General features: G+C 46.1%; 1 protein-coding gene across 1 annotated transcript in view; it reads left to right on the forward strand.

The window, feature by feature from the left end:
* The window catches only part of HTR4 (5-hydroxytryptamine receptor 4), a gene marked incomplete at both ends in the record, with an annotated part of 54,398 nt that extends 42,126 nt beyond the window's left edge, over positions 1-12,272 (forward strand). The window contains one exon of the mRNA XM_083871526.1: positions 12,185-12,272. Coding sequence (XP_083727652.1) covers positions 12,185-12,272 — 88 coding nt within the window. The remainder of the gene's footprint in view (positions 1-12,184) is intronic.
* Positions 12,273-18,088: the final 5,816 nt, after the last annotated feature.

The following is an 18,088-nucleotide window of genomic DNA, read 5'->3' on the forward strand; positions in this document are numbered from 1 at the left end:
GCTCAGGGCTGCTTGTCCTGTCCCAAATCCCAGATTCTCTCCAGGTGGGAATGCTTGGCTCCTCCCCCTGGGCATTGGGAGCATCTCCCCATGGGATGAGGAGTCGTGCAGTGGCTCCTTGATGGCCCATTAAACAGAGAGAGCTCCTGGAGGGAGTTCCCTGTGAGTCCTGGGCAAGGCATTGATGGGCCATGAGCAGAAGAGCCCAAAGGAGGGGCCTGGGAAAACACTGCCCCACCTGGTTCCAGCAGCTCATGGGGATGGGGATGGGATAAATACTGTGTGTACATCCTACACCACAACCCAGGACACCTGCCTTGCATCCAAAGGGAAGGAGAGCAAACCTGCCATGGTGGGAATCAGGAGAGAGAGGGAGGTTTTCCCTTTTTTCCAGTTAAACCCCAATGGAAGAGGAATCAGGTTTTTGTGCTCTGCATTCCAAGGGCACATCCCAGCAGCAGGACATGAGCCAGCACCTCCAAAGGCTTCTCCAGGAAGCTCCTCCAGGACTTTTTCCCTTAAGATTTCAGGGATTTCTGAGCCGAAGCTGCTCCTCCACCCTCATTCCTTCCAGGCTGGAGCAGGAGGAGGAGCAGGGAGGGGACGGAGCCGATGGTGCCGATGGCAGCGCCATTTCCAGAGCTATCAACACTGTCACTGTCATAGCTCTTGGAATGGTTCTGCCATAAGCACTGGACTGCCAGCAGCTCTGCCTGCGAGGGCCTGGAGTTCTCCTCCCTTGGGATGAAGCCTGGCTCCTGAAGGATGGATGAAATCTGGGCCTCACTGACAATCACCACGCTCTCCTAACCCACAAACAAACCCCTGATGCATCCAGACCTCCCTGCTCGGGTCAAGAAGATGCAGAAATTCATGGAAATGTTGGGAGAAAACCTGCTTATCTGTCTTTGGGAAGATTTGTATTTTTACAGCGAGTTTGGGTGAGTGGGAACGACGTGCTCACTCTCAGCAGCCCATCCCTGGGGTTGTGGAATTCCAGTGCTTTGTGCAGTTGTATTCCTGAAGGGATCACAGCTGGAGAGAAGATCCTGGTGCCAAAACCATCACAAGTGCAGAACAGGAGCATCAGGAGCCCCAGGAGCTCCGTGGCCACAGGACAGTCCCTGCCTTTGCTCCTCTTTGTCCTCGCTCCAAGAGTTTCCCTGCAATGTTCCATATTTTGCCACCCCAGTGGGGTTTTTTTTGGCAGAGAAGAGGAGGAAACCCAGCAGCTGCAGAGAAATGGGTGTGGATGTGCCAAGGTGCCAGGCAGGGCTTGGGGAAGGGAATGTCCTGGCCAACAGGGCTGGAATTCCTGCTGGAATTCCCATTCCAGGGGCAGCTGGTCCCTTTTGGGGCTGGCTCAGACCCTGGGGATGCAGAGAGGGGCCAGGTAAAGCTTTTGGAACAAGAACAAACTGTCACCTCTTGACAAATCTCAGATCTCTTTGTCCCATGAGCCTGATTCCTGCTCCAGGAGATCCCACAGGGATCTGAGAGCCCCAGCAAGGGGAATTGTGTGGCTCAGGGATAGATTCTGGTCACTGAAGAGTCCAGACCTTTGTGACAAACCCACAGGTTGCTCGGCCAACCCTCTTAGGCCAATCCTAAGAACTAATTAATTCTTTCATTTTCTGGATTAAACTCTTGTGCAAAACGTCCCGTCAAACAGAGGCCGTTACGTGGTGTGTCAGTGTAATTAAATAGAGAACTGAGCTCCAGAGATGCCCACAACACTTAATTAAGATTAATTAAGCACCATGAGTTACAGCTGGAGAGGAGGAAAGGGAGGGATTCAGAACTGGCTCAGTGAAGGGGTGGGATTTTCATAAATTGTTTTTTAGAATCTCCAGCCAAGATTATTTAAAGATTATTTTTGGGTTCAGCCCCTGGCACAGCCCCGTTCTCCTGGCCAAACACAGGGATCTCCTGCACCCGGGAGAGGGAAGGGCTGGATTTCTGGAGCCTCAGTGGCACAGATAAAGCTCTGCCAAAATAAACACAAGATTCCCTTCACTTCCTCCCTGAGGCACCAGTGTGATCTTCATTCCTTGGAATCGGAGAATCCCAGAATGGTTTGGGTTGGAAGGGGACCTTAAACCTCATCCAGTTCCAACCCCAAACCACTTTCCACCATCCCAGGATGCTCCAAGTCCATCCAACCTGGCCTTGGGCACATCCAGGGATCCAGGGGCACCCTGAGCCAGGAATTCCTGTCCAAAATCCAACCTAAACCAACCCTGAATTATTGAGCAAAGCCCACCTTTGCTGCCCTCAACATAACACCAAGAGTCGTGGCACAAAATTGAATTTATTTTGTGAGGCCACTTATTGCTGTAGGAGAGCCCAGACTTCAGTCAGTTACATTGGGAACCTGATGGGTGAAAAAAAAAGCAATTTTCTGTTCCATTTGCCACATGTATCACACTGCTTTGCTTTTCCTCAGGAAGGAACAGACATAAATCTGAGCAGATTTTATTTACCAAAGCAAGGGGACTGAGGAAGAGATTTATGGAGTGTGTCATCTCCTCTGGAGCAGAAAATAGCCAGGCCCAGGGGCAACCAAGGGATGGCACAACCTTCACAAGTTTTGAACTTATTTTTTTTGCTCTGCACAGCGAATTTGAATTCATTGTATAAAGGTGAGGGTCTCATAGGTGGCCCTGAAAGACACTGTGCAGGAAAACCAGAAGAAGGAAGCAGAAAATGACAGAAATAACCTGGTGTTAACAGCAGGGATGTGGAAATCAAGGGTTTGCACACACACACAGGTGTTTTGATGGCCTCGGTTACCTCAGAATCAATTCATTGATCAGTGGAGCTCTTCATGTCTCAATCTGCAGGGAATTCCTCTGAGGAGAGAGCTCAAAAGGAGTTGCTGAGAGATGGTTTTACTTGGAGTAAAAAACCAAAAAATATCCAAACCCATCAGAGAATAAATAAATAAATACATACCTGCTTGATTATGGTCCCTCATTTTGGGGAGGTTAATCTCATCCTCCCCACAAAATAAGCTCTGCCTTCTATTTAGATTTCTGCCTCTCCTTGCCCTGAGTACGGTACATTCAAATATTGAGTTTGGCATTTTTATTTTGGGCACCTTCAGGAGATTTGAGGCTAAAAACAAAATGGTTTTCCTCAGGTTTTTGTTCCCAGAGAAGTTCAGAGGATCCCTGAAATCCCAGAGGGAGCAGGGTCTGGCATCACCTGCACAGATCTTAAAAATAAAAATATTTTTCTTAGTTTTTTGTTCCCAGAGAAGTTCAGAGGGTCCCTGAAATCCCAGAGGGAGCAGGGCCTGGCATCACCTGCACAGACCAAAAAAATAAAATAAAATAAAATAAAGGTTTTCTCAGGTTTTTGTTTACAGAGAAGTTCAGAGGGTCCCTGAAATCCCAGGGGGAGCAGAGCCTGGCATCACCTGCACAGATCCTCATCCTGGGGAGATGCCCAGGAGCAGCTGCTGGAGGGGCTGGGGTGGGAAAGCAGCACCAGCACAGGAATTTTGGGCACAGAGTGACAGAGTTTGGGGGCTGAGCAGCCTCTGAGTCACAGCAAAATGAAACAGCAGCTCCTGTCCCCCCGCCCGGGGAGGAGCTGACCCTGCAGGGAGGGAGCTCCTGGCAGGGAAGGGGATGAGCAAGGGGAGCATCATCCTCCCTGAGGAACAGGGGAGGGAACAATATGTGCTCCTTGGCTGGGGATGTCTGGAGGAGCTGAAAAACCAGGAGAAAAGTGCCCAGCAAAGGGAGGCAGGGGATGGATTGAGCTCCAGGGAGCACAGGGGGGTCTGGAATCCCACCTTGCATTGATCAAACCGAGGATTTTGCAGAAGGAATGTGGAGATTTTATACAAATGTCCCCATCTGTGGTGTGACATTTCATCCTGATAAAAGGCTCACCGAGGGTGAGGAGTGGGGAGCGCAGCTGACAATTAATTAATGTTGTTCCCAATCTCACTGATGAGACTTTCCCAATTCACACCCAGTGGGTTGCAGGGGAGAGAGGCCAAAGGCAGGAATGTGCTGCTTTAATCACATCATGGAAATAAATATTAATTGGTAAATGTGGATAAAGAAGGAGAAGAGGAGAAAAAACTCACCCTGAACTCACCACGGTGGAACCTGGGGTTTGCACTCTCACCTGAGGAAAGGCAGCCAAATAAATAATTAAAGTTGATAAGATTTACCACAAGATTAATCTACAACAGGTCCAAGCTGAGATGTTAAAAGCATCATAAAGATATTTATTATTAATTTTAAATGTGGGGTTTTTTAAACAATTTTTTAGTTGACTATTGTTTAAGTGGCATATTGTTATTAAATTTTTATATTATAATATATATATTTATAATATATTATAAATATATATAATATAAATATAAGTATAAATATATAATATATGATATATGATATATGATATATAATATATAATATATAATATATAATATATAATATATAATGTATTACATTATATATACATATATATAAATCTATATTATATATTATATATTTATAAAAATATAAATATATAATTATATTATATAATATATAATATGCAATATATAAATATATATATATAAAATATATATAATCTATATTATATATTATATATCTATAAAATATAAATATATTTTTACATTATATAATATAATAATATATAATATATAATAATATAATATATAATATATTGTATATAGTATCATATAATAATTATTTTATATAATAATACTTTTTATATAATATAAAATTTTATAATAATATAATTATTATCGTATATAGTTATTATATAAAATTATTATATAATTATGTATAATTTTATATATAATTTTATATATATGTTTATATATATATAATATTTATATTATTACTCCTATGTTTATATATATATATATAATTTATATTATTACTCCAGAAAACACATTTTTCAGCCCTTCAATTCGATACCTTAAGGTGAGCACACCTTAGGGCTGTGCAGGAGTTGCAGGGACACCAAACTGTGGATTTTCCATGGGCAGGAGGGGCTGGACGAGCCATTCCCTGGGGAGCAGAACTCTGCAGGGTGGGAGGAAAACTCAGCTGCTCACAGGGACTGGGTGGTATTTATTCCTGAGAGAGGAACCCAAAGGAGTGACAGGAACAATGTGCACAAGCCAGACTTTTGTTACCAAACTCGTGGTGCTGCGGAGAAAATCTGCTTTGGACACCTAAAAATAAAATAAAATAAAATAAAATAAAATAAAATAAAATAAAATAAAATAAAATAAAATAAAATAAAATAAAAAGCTCTGCTGTTCACACACAAAGGAGGGGGAAGGTTTTTTTGTCAGATTTCAACGAGCTGTAATTCCATTTTTCACTGGATATTTCAGTGGGGAAAAAAACACTCATTCCCAGAGGGAGAAGGTTGGGAAATATTGAAGGGGAGGTTTGGAGTGCCCATCCCTGGAGGTGCCCAAGGAATTCCTGGAGGTGACACTCAGAGCTCTGGGCTGGGGACAAGGTGAGGATTGGGCACTCCATGGGCTGGGAAGGATTTTCCAACCTGAAATCTGAATCTTTGTCATCTCAAACTTGTCAAACTCCAACAGCTCCTCCAACTTTTGCCACTATTTCACTCCACAGCTTTAAAAAATGTAGTTTTTTTTTTTTTTTCCACCTCAACAGATAAAAGGTTTAATTACGCCAGTAGTGAAACCTCCATTAAAAAAAAAATAAATTAAAAAAAATCATCATTATCTCCCATTTGAATATTATTAATTGATCCTGCTTATGTTTCATTAATTGAAACACTTAAATTGAATTTAAATTGAACACCACCAGCCCATCTGGGGGTGGTTTTGAGCAGCTCCTGATGGGCTGCTCTGTGTCCCTGATGTGTCTGTGTCTCCTCATTAGCACATTTGGGGCTCTGATGACTCTTGTATTAATTACAGTGCAAAAAAAAAAAATCAGAATTTGAGGCCAAAATCTGGAGCTAATTAGAGCCTCTAATGGAGTGCCAAGCTTGGCATTAATGAGAGAGAAAAATGGAAATTGGGAGTTAATGGGAGAAAAAGGGGAAAGGGCTCCTCTCCCCCAGTGCCCCTGGGTGGCCTCTCTCGTTTTGTTGATTTGTTTATTCTGGTTTAGAATTACTAAATGCATTTCACTCACTGCAAACAAGCAGCTCCTGATGGATTTGGAAAATTTTTTTTGCCTCATTTCTCTCCTTTGAGTGCACAAATTGCTGTTGTTTTTTTTTTTTTTATTGTGGAAACATCAAGTTCTGCAACATTAAAACATCACAAAACCTGTAGGAGAAGAATTCAGCAGCTCTGGGTCATCCTCACCCTTGTGGTCCTTGTGTGGATCTCTTGATTTCCATCAGAAATCATTGATTTCCACCAAAAATCTTTGATCTCCATCAAAAATCTTTGATCTCCATAAGAAATTCTGATTTCCATTAGAAATTCCTGTTCACAACACCCCAGATTCCAAAGTTTTGGAGCTGAAGCTGAGCAAAAAAAAACCATCCTGCGGTGGAAAATTGGGGGAAATTATAAACATTCTCCAGGTGGAGCAGCTGAAAGCAGAAGGAGAGTGGGAAAAAGGAAAAAAAAAAAAAAAAACCAAAAAAGATGAAATGCAGCAGTTGTGGTGAGGGGGATTGGAAAAGAGCACAGAGAAATTCATTAATAGAGCCTGGAAATAAAGAGGATTTTAAAGGAAGATGGAAATGAGCACCTGCACTCCCAGGGAAAACAAAATTTGGGTAAAATTCAGCAGAAAAAAACCAAGAGGAAACAAGAGGCTGAAGGGTTTGGACATCTCATTTCAAGATCCTATTTTGGGTTATTATTTGCACTTCTAAACATCCTCCTTGAAAAGGATCCACAGTTCCTGCAAACACAGAAATAAAGGGGCTGGAGGGGGTTTGGTCTTGGTTTGGCAGAAAAAAATAATAATAAAAAAAAAATTTAAAAAAAAATAAATAAAAATAAAAAAGGGGGATGATGGAGCACTGGGGGAAAATAAGACACAGAAAATATTGGGAAATGATTGCTTTGTTTCCTGAGACTTGACAGAGACAAAAAAAAAATTAAAAAATCTCTTTTTAATATTTTTTTATATTTCTTTTATTTGAGAGCTTTGCTTACCTGAGACCTGCTAATTCCCAATCTCTGTTCCTGCAGAAATCCTACAAAATGCACTGAAATCTGGGTGATGTGGGCTGGGGACAGATGTTTTATCAAACCTCTGCCTGATATTTAGCAAAAAAACGAGGGCTGAGTTCACCTCCCGAGGTCAGAACAGCATTATTTGATTTAAAGATAATTAAGAGATTCAGCTCAGCTGCTCAGGAGTGGGAAAATAAACTCCTGCCATGAGACAGAGAGAGATTTGTGCTTAGATTTGACTACAAAGGGTTCTAAAATCAACAGTGCTGTCAGAGCCAGGTAAATAATTCAGCAATTCCAACGTTTTCCCAAGATCTGGGTTATAATGGGATAATTCAATTTATTCTTACCCCGCTCTAATGATTTTGTGCTGATGGGTGAGTGCAGAACTTCACTGCAGTGAGAGGAGCAGGACAAATCCAGCCCAGAGGTTACAGAATCACCGGGAAGTTTTTTTAATTTTCTGGAGTCTGGGGATGCTGAGAGAGGGATAATTCTGCTTGGGAATTTTTGGAATAATTTGTAGAGGTTTCATTTGAAAATATTTTGTGAAATTCCATTTGGTTTGGTCTCTGTGAATTCATTTTTTCAGCAGAAGATGGAAATGGGACAATGAATTTTGTTCCCAGTTCATGCTGATATTTGGTGTTGTTCAGATTGGAGGATTTTGCTTTTCCAAAGCCTTTCCCACTCTCTCAAAATGAAAAAATATCACAAATTAAAATCAGGAATTCCAGAGATTCTTGGATTTTTGTGTCACACTCTCCTCACTTCTCTGTGTCCCAGCATCTCCCAATTTCCCAAAAATATCAGAATTCCCTTTCCAGGGAGACCAGAGGAGGGGACCTTCCTGATGTCCTGGAGAACAGACTCAGATTTTATTCCTGGAATTCCATCTGAGGGATCTTTCCTGGTGTTTCCAGCCTTGGGGAATTTGTGGTGCCACCTGCAACTTCCAGGGGTTGGTTCCCTGGGGCTTTTATGGGCTGCCATAAAACACAGAAATAATTTTTTAAAAAAATACTTTTCCACCTGTTCCTGACAAGGAATGGAGCAGAGCAGATCCAGCACAAAAATCAGCTGAAGCTCCTCTCCCTTCTCCTCACTTTTGTGAGTTCTAATTGTTGTTTTCTAATTCACAATTTATAATTCTGGAACTGAGCAGATGGTGCAGGGCTGATCCCAGCGATGTGTTCATTAAATCTCCTCTGCCAAGGGATTGTTCAGCACAATCCTCATCCTTTGTTTGTTCCTGCTCTTGGAAGTTCTTGCTCTTCCCCTCTGGAAGCAGCAGAGCTTTGAGGAATGGACACAATTTCCTGTCCAGGTGAAGTTCCTGCAGTGATGCTGCAAATATTCCACAGGGAAATCACTTTGGGAGAGGGAGGAAAATGAAAGATAAATTGTGGAGCAACACAATTGTCAAATCTCAGAACAGCTGAAATCTTTAATTCCATTTGGAAGTTCAGTGACATTAAAAACGTGGCTCCAGCTCCAACTTTTGCCTCAAAATCTCTTCAACATTCCAGAATTTTAGGTGGTTTTGGAGAAAAATGGTATAAAAATACTATTAAAAACGAGATTCTGCTCAAGCCAAATGCAAATCATCCCATTTTATCCCATTTTCCATAATTCCATCTTGTTTTCCTCTGGTCCCAGCAAACCTTTCCTGGCTGCTCCTGGAAATAACAGTGGGAGCCTTTTCCTTGGACTCTGTTCCAGGTGGATTCTGGTCCCTGGGGGAAGTTTCTGGTTCTGGATGAAGGAAAAAAAGTGTTTTGAAGAATAAAATGGTTAAAATTCTTTTTTCTCTTTACAAGTTTTGGGGTTGTTTTTTTTTTTCAAAATAACATGTAGAGACAAAACTTGGAACTTTAGATTAGTTTACTTATAAAATCTCCTTACTTTTACTACTTATAAAATAGTTTTTTATTAGTTTATTTAGACAGAGTGTCTGGGAAATTTGTAGTCGTGAATATTATATTATATTATATTATATTATATTATATTATATTATATTATATTATATTATATTATATTATATTATATTATATTATATTATTTTTTGCCACAGCTTTCTTCAGTCAATGCCAAACCAGCACACCTGGCAGGGCCAGATGCACCAAAAATATCTGATAAAAAAATCCAAAATCAGATACTGATAAAAGTATCAAATACACCCACCTGTCCCTATTTCTGTGCAAAATCTCCTCTCTGCCTGTTATCCTTTTTTCAGCAGAGGGGGAATGGATTTATTTTTTATCCCAGCTGGCAAATGGTCACTGGTTTTCATCCCAAATGGGGAATGGTCACTGGTTTTCATCCCAGTTGGGGAATGGACATTGGTTTTTATTCCAGCTGGGGAATGGACACTGGTTTTCACTCCAGCTGGGGAATGGACACTGGTTTTCACTCCAGCTGGGGAATGGACATTGGTTTTTATCCCAAATGGGGAATGGACACTGATTTTATTCCCAGTTGGGGAATGGTCACTGGTTTTCATCCCAGCCAAGGAATGGTCACTGATTTTATTCCCAGTTGGGAAATAGACACTGGTTTTCACTCCAAATGGGGAATGGTCACTGGTTTTATTCCCAGATGGGGAATGGTCACTGGTTTTCATCCCAGTTGGGGAATGGTCACTGGTTTTTGTCTCAGCTGTTTTGGGGCTTTGATTTCCCAATGAATTGTCCAGGTTGGTGTTGGGGGATGGCTCTGCAGGGAGTCAAAGTGGGAACATTGCAGTCACTGCATCCCCTGCACCCACCCCCTGCATTGGAGCCTCTCCCTGGGATTTGCCAAATTCCCAGAATTATTTTGTGAGGCCAAACCCCCTCCTGTGCTGACCCCAGCTGTAATTCCAGTCCCTGGGGCTGGCAGGATAAGTGTCCCCAAACCTGCTCAATTCCAGGGCCAGGGAGGGTTTGCAGCAGGTCCCTGCAGGGGACAATTATTGGGATTTATTTTGGGGTGTAGTTGGGATCTGGGCAAAGCTCCCTCAGAGCTGTTCCCCACTTTGGGAGGATGCAGAGGGCAGGGACACCCCAGGATTCTTTTTGAGGAGCCCATCAGAGGCAGGAAAACTGCACAATTATTACCAGTAGATAATTTACTTAATGCATTTTTAACCCTTTTAATGTGTATTTTTTTTTCCCCTGCACACCTATTGCAGCTCCCTCAGACATGTTAATGTCTCAGACCTACCTGGCTGCTTTTTCTGAAGCCTTGAGCCCACACAGGGAGGGCTCCAGTGCTGTTTTCTCCTTGTATTGTAGGATAAATAATAAATAAATAATAACCCATGGGGTGGGAGCTGAGGCACACCAGGTGTGTTCCTGCAGGGGAAGCAGCTGAATTTGGGGGTGTAGATGAACCTTTTCTCTGAAATTTGCTCCCCACAGCTGAGAAATGAATTGTATTTTCAGAGAGAGCTCAGTGAACACACAGAGGGGTGAGAACAAAAGCCGGGCTGTAAAATCCCACTTTTATCCAGCACCAAATCCCTGCCCTACAACTGAGGGGCAGCTCTGAACTTACATTTGCAGGGAAAAACCGCAGAGTATGGAAAAAAAAAAAACCAAACAAACAGAGAACACAAAACCCTGGCAGCAGAGGATGCTGGAAGAGAATCCTGGGGATATTTTAGGGATGATTTTGAGGTTCCTGAGCAAACCAGGAGCTCTTTGCCCCTGTCCTACCAAATCCTCTTTCCCCACAGGGTAAACAGCTGGAAGTGTTGAACCTCACTGCCAGAGGCTTGAGACAGACCCTCTGTGCCCCACGGGACACCTTTAATGACTCCTCTTTAATTAATGAACCTCTCACAGTCGGCACCTCCTGCTCTTGCTGCTCTTGCTCCACTCCGGGCCGGCCGCGGAACACGGAGGAAGGTTTGGATCCTTGGATGGTCCCTGTCCCTGTCCTGGGATGGAGCAGGAGCTCCTCTCTCTGTGTCCCGTCTGTGGCAGAGCCTTTGGCATTCCCAAGGTCTCCCAGGAATGTGGAATTGTGTTCCACACTGTCCCTGTGTGCCCTGGTCCATCCAGTCCCAGCTCTGTTGTCACTTCGTGTCTCGTCAGAGTCTGTTCAGTGTCAGGTGCAAAATGTCTCTCCTCATCTCTGACATCCAGTCTGTAACTCATTTTTTAAATTTCTGGTCCTCATTTGAAGTTCCAGGGGGTGTTTGAGGGAAATATCTGCACATTCAATGCTGGGAGCAGCATCCAACTTGGGAAATTCCTGATCCTTATTTAAATGTGCTGGAGTTCCAAGGGATATTTGAGGGAAATATCTGCATGTTCAGTGCTGGGAGTCAACATCCAGCCTGGAAAATCCTTATTTAAAGTTCCAAGGGATGTTTGAGGGAAGTATCTGCACAGTCCCTGTGTGCCCTGGTCCATCCAGTCCCAGCCCTCTTGTCACTTTGTGTCTCATCGGAGTCTGTTCAGTGTCAGGTGCAAAATGTCTCTCCTCGTCTTTGACATCCAGTCTGTAACTTGTTTATAAAATTCCTGATCCTTATTTAATGTTCCAAGGGGTGTTTGAGGGAAATATCTCCACATTCAGATTGCTGAGCCTGGGAAATTCCTGATCCTTATTTAAAGTTCTAAGGGATGTTCGAGGGAAATACTTCCACATTCAGTGCTGGGAGCAGCATCCAGCCTGGGAAATCCTTATTTAAAGTTCCAAGGGATGTTCAAGGGAAGTATCTGCACATTCAGTGCTGGGAGCAGGATCCAGCCTGGGAATTCCCTGCAGGAGCACCCAGCAGCCCAAGCTGACCCAGGCAGTGCAGCTCACCTCAGACACCCCAAACTCAACAGGTTCTTGGTTTTCAGGGATTGCTCTGACTGCCCCAAACCAAAGATTTCATTCCCTGCCACAGAGCAAAGCAGGGATTCACACTTTTTAACGTGAGATCTGGAAGAATTGCTCTCTTAAACACACTTTGGAGTTTACAAGGTTTTATTTTGCACAGGTTTGGCCTTGACCTGGCTCTGATCAAGGTTTGTGTTCCCCCTCCAGGTACACGGTTCTACACAATGGGCACCACCAGGAACAAGAGAAGCTTCCCCTCCACACCGACCCCGAGTCCCAGGAGTCCTGTTTCTAGTCCTGGCCCCAGAGGAGGAAGATCAGAGGCCTTGTAGGATATCCCCGACAGCAGGAGGTGACAATCCATCCATCAGCACTGTCCTGGTGCCTCCTGCAGTGAATTCCCAGGAATGCTGAGCACTGGGAGCTGGGTGGGGGCGTGGGGAGGGTCAGGACTGCTGTCCCTGTCCCTGTCCCTGTCCTGTCCCTGCAGGAGCAGACAGAGCCCTGCTCCAGGAGTGAGGAATTCCTGGAAAAGTCAAGACACACAACAAACAGCTCCAAACCAGCCCGTGCAGGGATGAGACTCCTGCTGCTCCTTTCCTCTCCAGCTCTCCTCTGCTCAGCTCAGCTCCTGTCCTGGGGGTCACAGAGGGTGGGACTGAGCTGCTCCATCCATCCCTGCTGCCTCCAGCCTGGACACTGCCAGGGGAGGAGCAGCTCCACCTTTTCTCCAGGAAAACAAGAGGAAATGAAACGTTTGCTGCCCTTCGTGTGCAGCCCCAGCTGCTGTTTCACCCGCCCTGCAGAGCCCTGGGAACGCTCAGGTTGGGTTTTCTGGCCCAGGAGGATCCCAGCAGGGAACTGTGGCCATTCCCAGGGGATGGGACACAACCCTGGAGCCCAGAGCTGCTCCCAGCCCTCCCCTGAGCAAACTTTGGGCACCCTGAGGCAGGAGGAGCTCAGCCAGGAGCCAGAGGCTGCCTGCAAAGGATCACTAAGTGCCACCTTGGAAAACAAACCACCCAAACCCTTTTCTAGCTACATTTGGAAGAGAAACTCCTACTCACCTTGGCCACTTTTATTTTTCTATTTATTTCTGGTCTCTCCCAGTTGAGGCCACAAGTTTTCCAGACTTTCCATCCTTGGCAAAGGTCTCAGTCCTCAGTTGCTCCTGCATGTCGGTGTCACCACGTTCCTCCTTCCCCCTCTGCATGGAAAAGGGTGGGCAAAACTCTGAACTCCCCAAATTTGGGACAAGGATTTTCATGCCTCTCGACCCTTTTTTTTTTTTAGGTGAAAATCCACCCCGGAGAAAAATCAAGTTGTACTTTGTCATATCGTGTTAATAACCATGTACAGATATTTTTAATGTACAAAAGAAAAGCTGACGTTATTTATTATTTTTTATCAGGAACGTGTGGGGTTTTTTGTTTTTTGTTTGTTTGTTTTTTTTTTTTTCATTAAAAGCTTCTAGACCAAGGAGCTTAACATTCTCTGTTATTATTATTATTATTATTTAGTAATATTTCTGTTGCTATGTGACAGGTATTTACTGTAAACAGACAAATCCTGCTCGGAACAAACAAAAACGTTGCTCAGTTGGAGAAATTTTGTGCATGAAAAGAACAAGTGGCTCCCCTGGCCACGGTGTCTGACTTCTTCCAATTCTTCTTCCAATTCTTCTTCCACAGCAGAGTCACCGACAAAGCTCCACATCCTTTTCCTTCAGGATTCAGAAGGACACTGGGCAGAAACAGCCCCAGTTGGAAGATTCAAGGTGGAAAATTGCTGGAAAGGCAGAAATTATTGATGTTTGTGGTGGAAGGTGCTCCTGGTTCATCATTGAGACCTGATTGGAAATGATCTGGTTTTAGAGGGTTTTATTTAAAAAAAAAAAAATTAATTCAGCTTTACTCTTGACACCAGAATAGTGAGTGAAAAAAAAGCCATTAGTGAAAGTTTGGGAAAAATCCATCCAGGGCTGCCTCAGTCCTTGATCCTCCCCCTGTGTGGAAGTGCCCACAGGGGATTTGTTGGGGTTTGGGCACACGAGGCTGCAGAACACCTTGGCTTGGTTTCACCTCAAGTGTCAAATTTCTTAAAAGAAACCCCGAAATAAAGCTTTTCTCTGTCCCCATTGAAGGGCACCAAAACCTTGGTGTGAAATTTCCTGGCCTGAGATGGAACCAGCAGCACTGGAAGCCAGAGGGAGGGGGATCTTTCCTTCTGCTTTGTCCTTCAGGCCTTGTTTTCTCCTTCATTTTTATGTGCATTGGGAAAAGATATTTTTTTTTAATTTTGAACAAACTCCCAGTTTCCACAGGGGCAACATTCCCAAGGCTCTGCCAACAGAGCAGAGACTCACCAGGCAAAATGGTCAACAGCTCTCACTGGGAAAAGGCTCCAAACACAAAAATCCATGTCCTGTGTCACCTCCTGTCCCTCCCTGGGCCCAGAAAACCTGCCAGGAACCTCCTGGCAGCTCCTCCTTGATCAATCCATGACCCCAGCAATGTCCCTGTGCCATCAGCAGTGCCACAACTGCCCTGGAAGTGAAGGTGGCTGATGGAAAAGCCCCACCCTGGAGCTCCTGTGGCCTCCCAGTTCAGCTTTTTGCCCATTTTGGCTGGTGGGGCCAGCCCTTGCCTGTGCTCAGTGACGTGTCCTGCAGTGGCTGTTCCTCAAAATAAAAACTCCTCTCTGGACGTGGCAGTGAACTCCAGCTGGGGCTCATCTCTGGTGCTGTTCACACTCAATTCCCGGGCTGGGAGCAGCTCAAACCTCCCAAAGTGACCCACAGGAGGCTCCAGGAGCTGTCCCAGGGAGGGGGAATCTGCCCCTCTTTGCTTTTCCTACAACTCCCTGCCAGGAGGGGACAGCCAGGGGGGATTTGGGATCTTATCCCAGGGAACAGGGACAGGAGGAGAGGGAACAGCCTCAGGGGAGGCTCAGGGTGGACAGCAGCAGGAATTTCCCCATGGAAAGGGTGTTCAGGCCTTGGAAGTGCCCAGGGAGTTGTGCAGAGCCAGAAGGTCCCTCCTGAGCCCCTTTCCCAGCTCCCTCAGCCTTTCCTGGGGCTCTAGACCCTCCAGGTCCCTCCTGGACACCCCTGGAGGTCCCTCAGCCCAGGGGACAGTCCCTGCCCTGCTCCTCGCTGTCCCCAGCTCACAGAAACTCTGCCCTGTTCAGCTTCACTCATTCCCAGCTATGATTTATTTGCAGTCCAGGAGCCCCCACCTGGTCCTGGCCCCTCACCTGGTCCTGGCCCCTCACCTGGTCCTGGCCCCTCACCTGGAGGATTCCCAGGAGCTGCTGATGGGATCAGAGGCATCCACATGGACCCATATGAGAAATAAAAACCAAGGAGCACCTGGATGTTGAGCAGAGTGGATCCCTTGCTCCAAAGACACTTTTTAGGCAATCTCTGCCCCTCCAGGGGTGTCTGCTCCACCCAAGGACACTCCAGGGGGGTCAGACATTGGGAATGTGGCACTAAAATCTGCCCACCAGGCAGAGCTGAGAGGGGAGTGATGCTCACCTTGCCTCTGACTCAGAATGGCTTTGGTTTTACCTCCTCTGCTCCTGCTGGGACCCCGAGCTCTGTGAACAGTCAGCAGTTGTGTGTCAGCTACAGCAAAGCCATTTCTGCATTTCCAAACCCCTCTCACTCAGTTCAGGGATTACTGACAGACACTTCCAGCCCAGATCTCCTCTCAGCCCCAGATTGGGCCTGTCAGGGTGGAATTCACTCCCAGCTCTGCTGGTTCTGCTCTGCAAGAGGAGGGAGAGTCAGAAAGTGTTTGACACTTCTCTGTGTCAGCCTGACTGAACAACGTGCCCAGAACCAGCCCAGATCCCAAATCATGTACAGAACCAACCCAGATCCTGTCCAGAACCAGCCCAGATCCTGTTCAGAACCAACTCAGATCCTGTCCAGAACCCACACTGTGTCCAGAACCAGCCCAGATCGTGTCCAGAACCCAGATCATGTCCAGAACCAACCCAGATCCAAAATCATGTCCAGAACCAGCCCAGATCGTGCCCAGAACCAACTCAGATCCTATCCAGAACCAGCCCAGACCATGTCCAGATCCAGCCCAGATTGTGCCCAGAACCCAGATTCTGTCCAGAACCAGCCCAGGTGGTGCCCAGCTCACTCCCAGCACAGAGGAGCAGCAGCAGCAGCTCCAGCCAAGGGCTGCAGGGAGCCCACACACACTGAGTCATTCCCACCCAGCTCTGGGAGTGCTGAAGCCACAGGGAGCATTTCCATTCTGTGCCTTCCCCAGTTTTAGGGTCCCCTTTCCCCCCACATTTTCATCCCTGAGCCATCTCTGAGCACTCCCAGACCAAAAGGCCAGAAACTTGTTGCTTTCTTATAATAAAAACTCAATAAAAATATACTAAAGCTTTTTGTTCTTTCAGTTTTTGTATAAATCTCGCTGAATAAATCCCCAGTTTATCTCCTGCCAACACCCAGTGGCTGCTGAGGAGCTCCCAGGGCCAAGGGGTCCCTGTCACACCCTGACAAAGGGTTAACCTGGAATTGCTTCACTGGGAACTGAAAGTGGAAATCCTGGGCAAGGGGAGGCTGCAGCTGCTCCCCACACCCTGAACAGCCCGGAGAGAGCAAAGGCAACATCCCTGTCTCCATCAGCTCCTTACAGCTTCTCCTCTGACTAAAACACCTCCGAAATCCTTTCCTTTTTCCAACCCAAGCACTGACTTTGCCTTTCTCATAAATGAGAGGGAAGAGCAAGCCCCAGCCCAGTGAACAGGAGGCTTTGTGCCCCCTCTGCTGTGCCCAAACACACTCTGGCCTTTCTCTGTGTACCCTCTGCACTGTTTGGATGACATTTCCCAGGCACCTGAGCCTCTCCCAGCTGGGATTTCTGCATCCTCTTCCAGCAGGAGCTGTGGGAAAAGCTCCTCTCAGCCTCACCTCCCAGTTAGTGCATTCACCTCCTGCCTTTTGCAGCTGAACTGGACCTGCAAATATGAATTCCCCCCTCTGAGTGTGCACCTGCACAGAGGGACAGAAATCCAACCAAAACCTCACTTACCCCGTGGTGCTGAGTCAGAGCTGAGCCAGGGAAGAAATTCCTGTTCAGTGTTTTCCCCAAAGTCACATCCAGGAGGGCACAGAGGTGATGCAATCCTTTCCTTTATCATCCCTTTACCCTGCAGGTTAAATGTTTGCCAGGCTGCCTTTGGTACCCAAAAGCAAATATTCCTGTTTTTAGGGGGATGTGGATGGATCCCAGATTGTCCCCACAGGAGCAGGGCAGAGCTGAGAGGCCCAGCTGGAATTCCTGGGCTGCAGGAAGAGGGAAGGGCAGGATCTCTGTCCCCAGGAAGGGCAGGATCATTGTCCCCAGGAAGGTGGGAAGGGCAGGATCTCTGTCCCCAGGGAGGGAAGGACAGGATCTCTGTCCCCAGGGAGGGAAAGGCAGGATCACTGTCCCCAGGAAAGAAGGAAGGGCAGGATCACTGTCCCCAGGAAAGAAGGAAGGGCAGGATCACTGTCGCCAAGGAGGGAAGGGCAGGATCACTGTCCCCAAGGAGGGAAGGGCAGGATCACTGTCCCCAGGAAAGAGGGAAGGACAGGATCACTGTCCCCAAGGAGGGAACAGTAGGATCACTGTCCCCAAGGAGGGAAGGGCAGGATCACTGTCCACAAGGAGGGAGGGAAGGGCAGGATCTCTGTCGCCAGAAAGGGCAGGATCACTGTCCTCAAGTAAGGAACAGCAGGATCACTGTCCCCAAGGAAGGAGGGAACAGCAGGATCACTGTCCCCAAGGAGGGAAGGGCAGGATCTCTGTCCCCTCACCTGCAGGGCCAGCAGCTCCTCCTGCCACACACACCAGGCACAGGAGGGAAGAGCAGCCTGGCACAGGAACATCTGGGATGCTCCAAGGAAAACTGAACTGGGCAGAGCCAGGGAAACCCTCCCTTGCCACAGGGATTGGATAAAAGTGCCCGAAAAAACCACAAAATGCAGAAAGGAGGAAGTTTAGACCCAAAAGATGAAATCCCCATCAGATCCCAGCTCTTCCCTCCTCCCCAGCCCTCAGGAGATGGATTCAGGTCTGGTGTAAAATGGGTGTCACA

Source organism: Zosterops lateralis (genome assembly GCF_965231275.1).
Source record: "Zosterops lateralis genome assembly, chromosome: 14".
NCBI lineage: Eukaryota > Metazoa > Chordata > Aves > Passeriformes > Zosteropidae > Zosterops > Zosterops lateralis.